Raw genomic sequence first — 14352 nt, forward strand, 5'->3', positions numbered from 1 at the left:
CTTGCCGGCTTTCATCTTCCGCAAAGCTTTTACTACCTCTTCTCTGTTTACCAAATCATTTTCCCTAACCCTCTCACTTTGCACACCACCTCGACCCAAACACCCTATATCTGCCACTCTGTCATCAGACACATTCAACAAACCTTCAAAATACTCATTCCATCTCCTTCTCACATCACCACTACTTGTTATCACCTCCCCATTTACGCCCTTCACTGAAGTTCCCATTTGCTCCCTTGTCTTACGCACCCTATTTACCTCCTTCCAGAACATCTTTTTATTCTCCCTAAAATTTACTGATAGTCTCTCACCCCAACTCTCATTTGCCCTTTTTTTCACCTCTTGCACCATATATATATATATATATATATATATATATATATATATATATATATATATATATATATATATATATTCAATATATATACGTGTACGTGTAGGAAGAGAGGAAAGTGATTGGTTCTCAGTGAATGTAGGTTTGCGGCAGGGGTGTGTGATGTCTCCATGGTTGTTTAATTTGTTTATGGATGGGGTTGTTAGGGAGGTAAATGCAAGAGTTTTGGAAAGAGGGGCAAGTATGAAGTCTGTTAGGGATGAGAGAGCTTGGGAAGTGAGTCAGTTGTTGTTCGCTGATGATACAGCGCTGGTGGCTGATTCATGTGAGAAACTGCAGAAGCTGGTGACTGAGTTTGGTAAAGTGTGTGGGAGAAGAAAGTTAAGAGTAAATGTGAATAAGAGCAAGGTTATTAGGTACAGTAGGGTTGAGGGTCAAGTCAATTGGGAGGTGAGTTTGAATGGAGAAAAACTGGAGGAAGTGAAGTGTTTTAGATATCTGGGAGTGGATCTGGCAGCGGATGGAACCATGGAAGCGGAAGTGGATCATAGGGTGGGGGAGGGGGCGAAAATTCTGGGAGTCTTGAAGAATGTGTGGAAGTCGAGAACATTATCTCGGAAAGCAAAAATGGGTATGTTTGAAGGAATAGTGGTTCCAACAATGTTGTATGGTTGCGAGGCGTGGGCTATGGATAGAGTTGTGCGCAGGAGGATGGATGTGCTGGAAATGAGATGTTTGAGGACAATGTGTGGTGTGAGGTGGTTTGATCGAGTGAGTAACGTAAGGGTAAGAGAGATGTGTGGAAATAAAAAGAGCGTGGTTGAGAGAGCAGAAGAGGGTGTTTTGAAGTGGTTTGGGCATATGGAGAGGATGAGTGAGGAAAGATTGACCAAGAGGATATATGTGTCGGAGGTGGAGGGAGCAAGGAGAAGAGGGAGACCAAATTGGAGGTGGAAAGATGGAGTGAAAAAGATTTTGTGTGATCGGGGCCTGAACATGCAGGAGGGTGAAAGGAGGGCAAGGAATAGAGTGAATTGGAGCGATGTGGTATACCGGGGTTGACGTGCTGTCAGTGGATTGAATCAAGGCATGTGAAGCGTCTGGGGTAAACCATGGAAAGCTGTGTAGGTATGTATATTTGCGTGTGTGGACGTATGTATATACATGTGTATGGGGGGGGGGGCTGGGCCATTTCTTTCGTCTGTTTCCTTGCGCTACCTCGCAAACGCGGGAGACAGCGACAAAGTATAAAAAAAAAAAAAATATATATATATTTTTGTGTGTATGTGTATATGTGTGGATGTGTCATTGTTTGTCTGTTTCCTGGCACCCGCTTGCTGATGCAGGAAATAGTGATCAAGTATAATGAAAAGTAGAATAGAATATTACCAAAATGACTGTATGCAAAATATGTTCATCTTGTTGGAAATACTTGTAAAAGAAGACCACAATTAGTAGTAGATCAGATGTAAGGACAATATATTAGTGAAAATTCACATAAGTACAATATTGAATGAGTACAATGATTACTGTAAACAATGCAAATATTATTGCTCTCTGTCTTACTCTCTAAAAATGCATGGTAATATGCTTCCTCAAAAATTGAATACCTAATTGGTAACTACTTGGTTTTACCTGGTGTCCGATCAAATTTCTTTCTTGCCTGTCTTGGCTTATGTTAGTGAAGTTATGCTGACCATTGGTGCCTTTGCCAGCTTATATTTAGAATGATGTGGTGAGTATGAAATATTTACACATTTCTAGTGTTAAATTTATTTCCTTCAGTTCAATAAGAAATTTTTCTTTCTATTTGGAAAATTCCTAAAATCTGTCAAATAGAACAGTGACATAGTGAATGAAATATAATATACAAGGACTTAGTTATGGGTTATAAGAAAAATATCACTGGAGACAGAAATTGTGGAAATATCACCAAATACTAGAACAGCAAATAAAAATTGCATCCATCCACTTTCAGTCCATAGGGCTAGCTAAGGTGGCTCATGATGTAATTACATTTTTGTACTATATGCTAGAGAGTTCTACACTTGTTGGGCCCTGTCTTTCTAAGCTATCCATGACATCAAGTAGCTTTTTAAACCTGTTAAGCCTTTGTAAACTCCCAACATTGACTGCCGCATTGGGTATTTTATTTCTGTGATGTGTGACCCAAATGCAAAACTAGTACTTTTAAACATCTGTTTGAGCAAGCCTTTATACCCATCTTTTGTCTTATGATTACTTTGATGCTGCATCTCTTAAAGAAGTGTTTCTAGTCATTATCTTCCTGCTGATTTAGAATCATGAAGGTTGATTCAGGTCCCCACTCTCTTCAGTCTCCTTCATAGTGGACAGCTTTGAAGCCCTTATTCTCTCACAGTAGCTCATTTCTCTTAATTTAGGCACCAATTCTCTCTCTCTCTCTCTCTCTCTCTCTCTCTCTCTCTCTCTCTCTCTGTCTTTCTATCTCTGTCTTTCTCTGTCTTTCTCTCTGTCTCTCTCTCTGTCTCTCTCTCTCTCTCTCTCTCTCTCTCTCTCTCTCTCTCTCTCTCTCTCTCTCTCTCTCTCTCTCTCTCTCTCTCTCTCTCTGTGTGTGTGTGTGCAGTGACCAGACTTGTGATGCTTAATCCAGTTTTGGTTTGATATAAGTAGTGAATGATTTTATGAACATGTCTTTGTCCATTTATTTGAATGGGATTTTTCTTTTTTTGCCAGTAGTCAGAGTGCCTCTTTCATAATTCTTCTATTGTGTAGCTTAAGCAATGAATCAAGGACATTGTCCACCCTTAGATGTCTTTCATGTGCAGATAACTGTAATTTATTTGCCACTAGGTAATAATGACACCAAGGCCTTCTTTCACCCTAACCCATCCTCGTCACATTGCACTTACTGAGATTAAGTCTTATCATCTGCTTATCAGACAATTTCTGGAATTTGTTCATAACCCCCAGTAGGCTGATGCAATCATCATTGTTCTTTGTTTCCTTTTTCTTCTTTTAAACTATTCGCCATTTCCCGCGTTAGCGAGGTAGTGTTAAGAACAGAGGACTGGGCCTTTTTTGGAATATCCTCAGCTGGCCCCCTCTGTTCCTTCTTTTTGGGAAAAAAAAAAAAATGATATCTTTGTTTGTGAACATGTTTAGACATGATTCTAAAGTAATTCAGGCTAGTCATTCATACGCACCAAGAGTAGCATTGGAACCAAGACTAACCTCTGTGGTATGCCTCATGTAACTTCACCTGTTACCTGTTTTCTTTGCTTTATCTGACTTCTAAGACCATACCATGCTGTCACTCATATGAAGTCCCCACCATAAGCATCCTGTAACTTTTGTTCCACAAGTGATACATGATATATGAAAGCCTTATTGTAAATGGTATTTTTTTTTTTTACTCCTACCATTTTTGCTATGTTGAAAATGACTTTTTGCTCTTTGTGTAACCACTTGGAGGTAAAGCCTGGTAATGCCAAGAGGGTGTACACGAGTATATATACAAGGGAATGGAAGTTCTTCCCTCTTTTATTAAAGCTTTCTAAAGTAGGAACTAAAGGAGCTACAGCAGGATTTTTTCTTCTAGGAAATTAGTCACCTGACTATCTTGTTAAGATGGGAAAGGCAAGAAGGTGTAATATAAAAGTATATGTCTGCAGATATGTATAATGTATGTCAATTTTATGATGAGCATATTCATGAATAATATACCACTGGTTTACAGCAGTATGTATTTCTTTTACCAACAGGCTACTTGCTGTCCTGACCATGAAAGCTGTTGTCCAAATGGTTATGATTGTGTTAAGAATGCTTGTCAAAGGAGGTCAGCATCACAGAGGGATTTTTTTCTGCCTTTTTTTAACAAGTTAACAGCCACCAGGAGGATTCAAGAGGTAATTACAAACTTAGGGGATGTTTCCATAACATTATTATTATTTCTGTGGTTGATAAGTCAGCTGAGTTATGTACCATGGTTCTAACAGCATTTGACATTAATATAGGTAATGATGAAATTTACTGGAGTTGCATACATAAAAAGAGGGAAAATTTATGGCTTTAGTAATCCAACCCATCCCTTCAGAAGTTGTTCCTGCCCTGAATGCTTTTTACATTCGTTTATTTTGTTTTGTAAGGGGGTTATTTTAGAGAAAAGACCATGAAAAATGAGTCTTTGCTAAGAAAACTTTTTTTTCAAACTCGTTTGCTGTTTAACACATTAGTGAGGTAGAACTAGGAACAGACAGAAAAGGCCTCATTAGTATACATTCACACACTGTCTTGTGTAGTGCACTAAAACCGGAGCACCTTATCCACAAGAGGGCCTCATGAATCTTTCTGTGGTTTCCTCTGATCATTTCATGTTCCTTGGTTCAGCCTATAATAGCATGTTACCCCCTGTATATCACTTTGCTCTTGTTTACTCTGCCCCTTTGCTCTCTCCCACTTAATAGCATGTTGAGTCCCCAGCCATTCAAAGCATCTTTCACTCCATCCTTCCACCTCCTTTGTTTATCCCCTTTGTTCTGTCCACTTTAGACTTATACACCAACCTAATCATCTCCCATTTTAGCTCACTATCTTCAGTTCTCCCATCCATATTCCTCTTCCTACCATGCATCTTTCTTACCCAATCATTTGTTATCTGATCAACCCTCATCACAACTCATATTGTCCTCAGACATTTCTTTTCTGTACTTTGATATTTAGGGCCCACTCCTTGCATCCATACAACACCTTTAGGACTATTATACTATCAGACATGTCCATCTTTACCTGTAAGATATTGACCTCTGTTTCATCATATTCCTCAGTGTGCCCTTGCCCCTTACCCCCTCTTCCAACCTGTGTGTACTTAATCTCCCATAGTTCCCTTTGCTTCCAGATTCACTCCCAGGTATTTAATACACGCTATACCCTCCAAGTTCTGACCATTCAGACCCATACTCCAACTAACCTGTCTCTTCATTGCTAAACCTAATACCTTTGCATTTTTTCACATTTACTCTAAGCTTTCTCCTTTCACACATCTCAGAAATCAGGTTTTATGGTTTCTTATTGAATCTGCCATCAGCACTGTGTCACCCACAAACAGTAGATAACTTGCATCCCAGGCTGCCCCAACCCTGACAGACTGCAGACCTGCCCCTCTCTCAAAAACCCTCACATTTACCTTCCTCACTACCTCATCCATTAATGGATTTAACAACCATGGTGACATCACTCAACCTGCAGACCCACCTTCACCTAGAATGACTTGCCTCCCATTCTTCCTACTTGCACACCTACCTTTCTAAATAAAAACTCGCTACTTTTATTAGCTGTCCTCCAACATCATTTATTTGTAACCCTCCACAAAGCATCTCTATGAAGCCTGTCTTAATACTTTATCAAGATCCATAAATATCACATGCAAATCCCTATTTTTCTTAACTGTTTCTCAAAGTTCTTCAAAGCAAACACTTGATCCACACATCCACTGCCATTCGAGAAACCATACTGCACCTCCCCTTTCTGATGCTCTGTACATTCCATCATCCTCTCAATTGTGACAGTCACATACAAATTACCAGGTACACTCAATAAACTTATACTGCTGTACCTGAAACTTTCACTTTTATATACCCCTTACCTTTATACCAAGGTATTATACAGGCATTTTTTTAATCCTCAGGCACCTTACCTTGAGCCATGATATTGAAAATTCTAACTAACCAGTTAACAGTACAATCACCCCTTCTCTTTAGGAATTCAATTGCAATCCCATCCACTCCAGCTGCTTTCACCACCAGTTCTTTTGTCACTAGGCCACTTGCCATGACTTGTTTTTGCACACGGGGAAATCCAAAACCCCACATCTGCAACCCTGTCATTGAGCACATTCAAGAGTCTGTCAGAACACTCGCTCATCTTCACCTCATCCCTGCCTGTTACTGCTCTCCATTTGCTACCTACACTGATGCCCTTATTTGTTCTTTTAGAGGAAAGACTACTACATTTGGTATTTTCTTTGATAATATATGATGTAGATAGATATTCTGTTGGGGATTTTTTCTTTTAGGTTTTTTTATTTCATTGCACAGGGACAGTTTTTTTTTTTTTTTTTTTTTTTTTTTTCCCAAAAGAAGGAACAGAGAAGGGGGCCAGGTGAGGATATTCCCTCAAAGGCCCAGTCCACTGTTCTTAACGCTACCTCGCTAATGTGGGAAATGGCGAATAGTATGAAAGAAAGAAAAGAAGGGACAGTTCCTATGCTAAGGTCAACTGTGCAGTTCAAGAGTTAGGTAGGATATTTTTTCTTTCCAAGCTTTAAAACTCAGGAGTACTGTACTGAATGATGCAAAGTTCAAATTTATAACATATATGCGTAGGTGTGTGATTAATGTAATGATTTTTTCAGGCATTGAAAGTGCCGCTTATTTTAGCTCATGGTTGCAAAGACTTAAGTAAATGATTATGTTCCAATTTTAGGAAGGTAGCCCCAGTTCAGTAGTGCCTACAGATTTGGAAACTGTGATATGCCCAGATGGTTCCTCCTGCCCCAATGAAAACACTTGCTGCAAGATTTCTAGTGTTCAATTTGGATGCTGTCCCCTGCCTCAGGTAAAGTGTGCTTGAGCTAATGTAGTTTATGAATACTCAGTTTGATATTCTTGTACTTTTTTTTTTAATGATTTCTTCATTTAACTCCCTGCAAGTAATTTTTATTTTTTATTATACTTGATAATTGTATTAATATTTCTAAAAAGGGAAACTGAAGGAGTCATGCAGGGAGTTCTTATCCTCCTTAAAGGCTCAGATTGGGGTATTTAGATGTGTGTGGATGTAACCAAGATGAGGAAAAAGAGAGATAGGTAGCATGTTTGAGAAAAGGAACCTGGATGTTTTGACTCTGAGTAAAACGGAGTAAAACGAAGCTCAAGGGTAATGGGGAAGAGTGGTTTGGGATTGTCTTCGAAGTAAAGTCAGGGGTTGATGAAAGGACAAGAGCTGAGGAAGGAGTAACACTGCTCCTGGAGCAGGAGTTGTAGGAATATGTGATTGATTGTAAGAAAGTAAACTCTAGATTGATATGGGTAAAACTGAAAGTTGATGGAGAGAGATGGGTGATTATTGGTGCCTATGCAACTGGTCATGCAAAGAAAGATCACGAGAGGCAAGTGTTTTGGGAGCAGCTGAATGAATGTGTTAGCAGCTTTCATGCATAATACTGGGTTATAGTGATGGGTGATATGAATGCAAAGGTGAGTAATGTGGCTGTTGAGGGTATGATTAGTGTACATGGGGTGTTCAGCATTGTAAATGGAAATGGTGAAGAGCTTGTAGATTTATGTGCTGAAAAAGGACTGGTGATTAGGAATACCTGGTTTGAAAAGAGAGATATACACAAGTATACATATGTAAGTAGGAGAGATGGCCAGAGGGCGTTATTTTATTACATGTTAATTGGTAGGCATTTAAAAGAGAGACTTTTGGATGATAATATGCTGAGAGTGGCAGCTGAAGGGATGTCTGATCACTGTCTTGTGGAGGCAGTGAAGATTTGTGGAGGTTTTCAGAAAAGAAGAGAGAATGTTGGGAGAAGAGAGTGGTGAGAGTAAGTGAGCTTGGAAAGGAGACTTGTGTGAGGAAGTATAAGGATAAATTGAGTGCAGAATGGCAAAATGTGAGAGCAAATGACGTAAGGGGAGTGGGGGAGGAATGGAATGTATTTAGGGAAGCAGTGATGGCTTGCACAAAAGATACATGTGGCTTGAGAAAGGTGGGAGGTGGGTAGATTAGAAAGGGTAGTGAATGCTGGGATGAAGAATTAAGATTGTTAGTGAAAGTGAAGAGAGAGGCATTTGGAGGATTTTTTCAGGGAAATATTGCAAATGACAGGGAGATGTATAAAAGTAAGAGGCAGGAGGTCAAGAGAAAGGTGCAAGAGGTGAGAAAGGGCAAGTGAGAGTTGGGTTTGGAGCGGATCATTAAATTTTAGTGGGAATAAGAATGTTTTGAAAGGAGGTAAATAAAGTGCACAAGACAAGAGAACAAATGGGAACATCAGTGAAGGGGGCAAATGTGGAGGTAATAAGAAGTAGTGATGAAGTGAGAAAGAGATGAAGTGAATATTTTGAAGGTTTGTTGAATTTGTTTGATGATAGAGTGGCAGATATAGGGTGTTTTGGACGAGGTGGTGTGCAAAGTGAGAGAGTCAGGGAGAATGGTTTGGTGAACAGAGAAGAGGTAGTGAAAGCTTTGCAGAAGATGGAACCTGGCAAGGTGGTGCGTTTGGATGGTATTGCAGTGGAATTTATAAAAAAAAAAAAAAGAATATAACTGTGTTGTTGATTGGTTGGTAAGGGTATTCATTTTTAATTTTCCAAAAGAAGGAACAGAGAAGGGGGCCAGGTGAGGATATTCCTTCAAAGGCCCAGTCCTCTGTTGTTAATGCTACCTTGCTATTGCGGGAAATGGCGAATAGTATGAAAGAAAGTATTGATCATGGTGAAATGCCTGAGGATTGGCGGAATGCATGCATAGTGCCATTGTACAAAGACAAAGTATTGAGTATTCCCGGGAAATTATATGGGACGGTATTGATTAAAAGGGTTAAGGCATGTACAGAGCATCAGATTGGGTAAGAGCAGTGTGGTTTCACAAGTGGTAGAGGATGTGTGGATCAGGTGTTTGCTCTGAAGAATGTATGTGAGAAATACTGAGAAAAACATGGATTTGTATGCAGCATTTTTGGATCTGGAGAAGGCATATGATAGGGTGGATAGAGATGCTTTTTGGAAGGTTTTAAGAATATATGGTGTGGGAGGTAAGTTGCTGGAAGCAGTGAAAAGTTTTTACCAAGGATGTAAGGCATGTGTACTATTAGGAAAAAAGGATAGTGATTGGTTCCCAGTGAATATCGGTTTGTGGCAGGGGTGCGTGATGTCTCCATGCTTGCCTGGGGTTGTTCGGTACGTGAATGCAAGAGTTATGGAGAGAGTGGTGTGTATGCGGTCTGTTGTGGATGAGAGGGCTTGGGAAGTGTCAGTTGTTGTTCGCTGATGAGCGCTGGTGGCTGATTCGGGTGAGAAACTGCAGAAGTTTGTGACTGAGTTTGGTAAGGTGTACGAAAGAAGAAAGCTGAGAGTAATTTTGAATAAAAGCAAGGTTATTAGGTTCAGTAGGGTTGAGGGACATGTTAATTGGGAGATAAGTTTGAGTGGAGAAAAACTGGAGGAATTGAAGTGTTTTAGATATCTGGGAGTGAATTTGGCAGTGGATGGAACAATGGAAGTGGAAGTGAGTTACAGGTGAGGGAGGGGGCGAAGGTTCTGGGAGCGTTGAAGAATGTGTGGAAGGCGAGAATAATACCTCGGAGAGCAAAAATGGGTATGTTTGAAGGAATAGTGGTTCCAACAATGTTATATGGTTGCGAGGCATGGGCTGTAGATAGGGTTGTGCAGAGGAGGTTGGATGTGTTGGATATGAAATGTTTGAGGACAATATGTGGTGTGAGGTGGTTTGATTGAGTGAGTAATGAAAGGGTAAGAGAGATGTGTGGTATTAAAAAGAGTTTGGTAGAGAGAGCAGAAGAGGGTGTGCTGAGATGGTTTGGACACATGGAGAGAATGAGTGAGGAAAGATTGACAAATAGGATATATTGTCAGAGGTGGAGGGAAGGAGAAGAAGTGGGAGACCAAATTGGAGGTGGAAGGATGGAGTGAAAAAGATTTTGAGGGATTGGGGCCTGACCATATAGGAGGGTGAAAGGCATGCAAGGAATAGTGAATTGGAATGATGTGGTATACCAGGATGGACGTGCTGTCAGTAATTGAACCAGGGCATGTGAAGCGTCTGGGGTAAACCATGGAAAGTTTTGTGGGGCCTGGATGTGGAAAGGGAGCTGTGGTTTGGGTGCATTACACATGACAGCGAGAGAGTGAGTGTGAGCGAATGTTGCCTTTTTTGTCTGTTTTTGTCACTTCCTCATTGGAGGGGAGGAATGCTATTTCGTGTGTGGCAGAGTGGCGACGGGAATGGATGAAGGCAGCAAGTATATGTACATGTGTATGAATTTGTATGTCAGTGTATGTATATGTTGAAGTGTATAGGTATGTATATGTGCTTGTGTGGTCGTTTATATATATGCATGGGTATGTGGGTTAGTTACAGCTGCTTAGTGGGCCAGTGCTTCAGTGGTTGTTAGGTTGCACTCATCTGACCCAGGTAGCTGTTTTTTCTTTCTGCCTCACTCACTGAACAACACTTACACAACTCATTCTTCACACCTCTAGGTTTTCCTACAGTGAACACTTTGGGCTAGCCCTGTCTTTTGGCAAAATGGTAGGAGCAGTAGATAAAAGTAGTAGGTATGAACATTTAGGCAAGAGAATTAGGTAGAAACATTGATAGAAGCAATAGATAGAAGTAGTCAGTAGGAACATTAGTAGGAGCATTAGATAGAAACATTGGTAGTTGTAGTTGATAGGAGCATTAGATAGAAGTAGTCTGTAGAAACGTTAGGCAGGAGCCTCAGCAAACACTGCACTTGAGTTGCCCTCTATCAGTGGCCAGTTAAGGATGAGGCACTAAAGGCTAAGAAGCAGCACTGGAGTTCACTAGTTATGGAGGCTCTGTTGCTATGGCCACCTTCTTAAGGGTGTTTCAGTTGGAACACGAGTCAGAGATATAGATATGATGTAGATCTCACAATCACTCCACTCACATTTCCTCCCTGCTGATAACACAGATACACCTATCTTTTCTCATTTACTATCTATTTAACTTCCACATCCTGCCATTCACTACATTTTTTCACATATGCACATCACACCTCCTGCATGCCAAGCAATTCTCGTACAAATGAAAGCACTGCTTTCTTAAATACCTTCCATTCCTCAGCCACTTTCTTAACTTCATATACTCTTAGCTTTTGCCATTCTACATTCAATTTCTCATGTTCTCATGGTATCTCTTCTCGCTGGACTCATTTCCAAGCTCACTCATTTTTACAACACTGGTATACCCGCCTGGGCATTGTGAGGATCAGTGATGGTTGCATAGTGAGCCAGCACTTCAGTGGTTGTCAAGTTGCACTTCTTTGCCCGAAGTAGCTGTCTTTCCTTTCTGCTTCACCTACGTATGGACTGCAGGCATTCTTGCCTCAAACATACTATCTCTCCTTGTTACTCATAACACTTGACAACACTTAACTCTCACAACTCAATCTTCTTGACTAGATTTTTCTGCACGGACTGCTGTGTGCTGGCCCTGCCTTCTGGCAAAATGATAGGAACAATAGCTAGAGGTAGTAGGTAGAAACATTACCTAGGAGCATTAGGTAGTAGTAGTACATTGGCGATATTTAAGATAATATTGATAGATGGGAATGTTAGATAGGAGCCTCTGAAATCACTTCACTCGAGTTACATTCCGTTAGTGGCCTGTTAAGGGTGAGGCACTAAAGGCTAAGAAACGGCGCTGGTGTTCCAGTTATGGAAACTTGGCCATACCCTTGAGGGAGTTCTCAAAAGGGAACAGGAATCCGATATATTGATAGATAAATCTTCTCACCCATATCACTTTGTCTTTTCCTAAAGCCTTTACAAAGCTTCACTTTTCTCTCCATCAGGTTATGATGAGACATCCCACCACCTCCCCCTCTGAACACATTTACATCAAAGAATCCCACCTTTCATACCTGTCAGTTAGTACATACTCTTAATAATGTTCTCTTACCATCTTTCCCACTCACCTGTGTATACTTATATAGCAATACTCCGAATCAGGAATTTTGGATGATTATCAGTTTATCATTGCTAATGCACCTAGCCACAGGAAGAAGGCCTTCATCAGGAGAGGCAAGTGTTTTGGAAGCAGCTGAGTGAGTGTTTCTGCAGTTTTTGTACAAGAAACTGGGTATTAGTGTTGGGTAATTTGAATATGTGTGATGTGGCAGTTGAGAGAACCATTGAGGAGTGTGGGGTATTCAGCATTATGAATGGAAGTGGTAAACAGCTTGTGATGTTGTGTGCTGAAAAAGGACTGTTGGTTGGGAATACCTGTTCTAAATAGATATGTGAGTAGGAAAGATGGTCTGTGGATATTTTTGGATTACATATTAATTGATAGGCATTTAGAAAGAGACTTTTGGATGTAAATATACTGAGAGGGGCAGCTGTCTGATCACTATCTTGCAGAGGCAAAGATGAAGATTTGTAGAGGTTTTGGGATAAGAGGAAACAATATTTGTCGAAAGAGAGTGGTGAAAGTACATGAGCTTGGAAAAGAGACTTGTGTAAAGAAATACTTGGATAGGTTGAGTGTAGAATGGCAGAGGTGAGGCAAAAGAAGCAGAGGTGAGGCAAAAGAAGTAAGGGGAGTGGGTGAGGTTTGGTAGGTATTTAGGGGAGCAGTGTTGGCATGTGGAAGAGAAGCATGGGAAAGGTGGGAGGTGGGCAGATCAGAATGGGTAGTGAGTGTTGGAATGAAGAAGTAAAGTTGCTAGTGAAAGAGAAAAGAAATGTTGGGTAGTGAGTGTTGGAATGAAGAAGTAAAGTTGCTAGTGAAAGAGAAAAGAAATGTTTGGATGGCACTGAGAGGGAAGGAGTTCAACTGATTGGGGGATGTATAAGAGATAATGGCAGGAGGTCAAGAGGAAGGTGCAAGGGTTGAAAAAAAAGGGCAAATCGGAGTTGGTGTGAGTGAGTATCAGTAAATTTTAGGGAGAATAAGAATATGTTATAGAAGAAGGTTAATAATATGCAAAAAGAAAAAAAAAAAAAAAGAGAGAACAAAGGGGAACATCAGGACAAAAGTGGAAGTGGTAATAGGTAGAGAGGGGATGGAGTGAGTGTTTTAAAGGACATGTGTTTGATGATAGGGTGACAGATGCAGGGTATTTGGTATGGAGTAGTGTGCAGTGAGAGTCATGGAGAATGGTTTGGTGAAGACAGAAGCCTTATGAAGGATGAAATGTGGTTATGCATCAGGAGTGGTTGGTATTGCTGTTGAATTGATTAAGAAAGGGAATGACTGTGTGGTTGATTGGTTATTAAGGATTTTCAACATATATATGGATCATGGTAAGGTGCTAGAGGATTGGAAAAATGCACGTGTAGTGCCATTGTATAAAGGCAAGGGTATAAAGGTGAGTGTTCGAACTTCAGAGTGGTTTGTTGAATGTGCCAGGTAATTTATATGTTGAGTGAGGGCATGTTTAGGGTATGAAGATGAGGAACTTTGTGGTTTCAGAAGTGACAGAGTATGTATAGATCAGGTGTTTGCTTTGAAGACTTTCTGAGAAAATCATACAGAAACAGATAGGATTGTATGTGGCATTTATGTATCTGGAAAAAGCACATGGCAGGTTGATAGTGATTCCTTATGGAAGGTCTTAAAGAGTATACGGTATGGGAGGAAAACTTCTAGAGCTGTAAGAAATTTTTGTCAAGGGTGGAAGGTATGTGTTTGAGTAGGAAGAGAGGAGTGTGAATGGTTGTTAGTGAAGGTTGGTCTGCAGAAGGGGTGTGTGATGTCTTTGTGGTTGTTGGCTTGTTTATGGATGAGATGGTAAGGGTGATAATTGTAAGTCATGGTGAGAGGCGAGTATGTAGTTTTTAGGGGACAAGAGGGCATGGGAAGTGAGTTGGTTGTTGTTTGCTTATGATACAGCACTGGTGGTAGAAGTTGGTGCCCTAGTTCGGAAGGGTGTATGAATGGAGGAATTTTGAGTAAATTTGAGTAACATCAAGGTTATTAGGTTTAGCAGGGTTGTGGAACAGGTTAGTTGGGGTGTGAGTTTGAATGGAGAAAAAATGAGAGGATTTGAATCATTTTTTATATTTAGGAATGGATATGGTAGTGAATAAAACCATGCAAGTGGAATCAAAGCATAGGGTGGGTGAGGGAGTGGAATTTCTGGGAACGCTGACAAATGTTGTCCAGTCAGAGAAAAATGGGTATTTTTGAAGGTATGATAGCCCCAGCAGTATTACATGAATGCTATTCATTGGCTATTGATAAGACTGTGCAGAGGAGGGTCT

At 40.4% G+C, this 14352-nt stretch overlaps 1 protein-coding gene across 7 annotated transcripts in view; it reads left to right on the forward strand.

Moving 5' to 3' along the window:
- LOC139764122 (progranulin-like) overlaps window positions 1–14352 on the forward strand; it is a 121631-nt gene that overhangs the window by 102214 nt on the left and 5065 nt on the right. For all 7 annotated transcript variants that reach the window (XM_071690636.1, XM_071690638.1, XM_071690637.1 and 4 more), the window contains 2 exons: window positions 4078–4221; window positions 6797–6928. In XM_071690636.1, the coding sequence (XP_071546737.1) occupies window positions 4078–4221; window positions 6797–6928 (276 nt within the window). The remainder of the gene's footprint in view (window positions 1–4077; window positions 4222–6796; window positions 6929–14352) is intronic.

The sequence above is a fragment of the Panulirus ornatus genome, chromosome 48 (assembly GCF_036320965.1).
Source record: "Panulirus ornatus isolate Po-2019 chromosome 48, ASM3632096v1, whole genome shotgun sequence".
Classification (NCBI taxonomy): domain Eukaryota; kingdom Metazoa; phylum Arthropoda; class Malacostraca; order Decapoda; family Palinuridae; genus Panulirus; species Panulirus ornatus.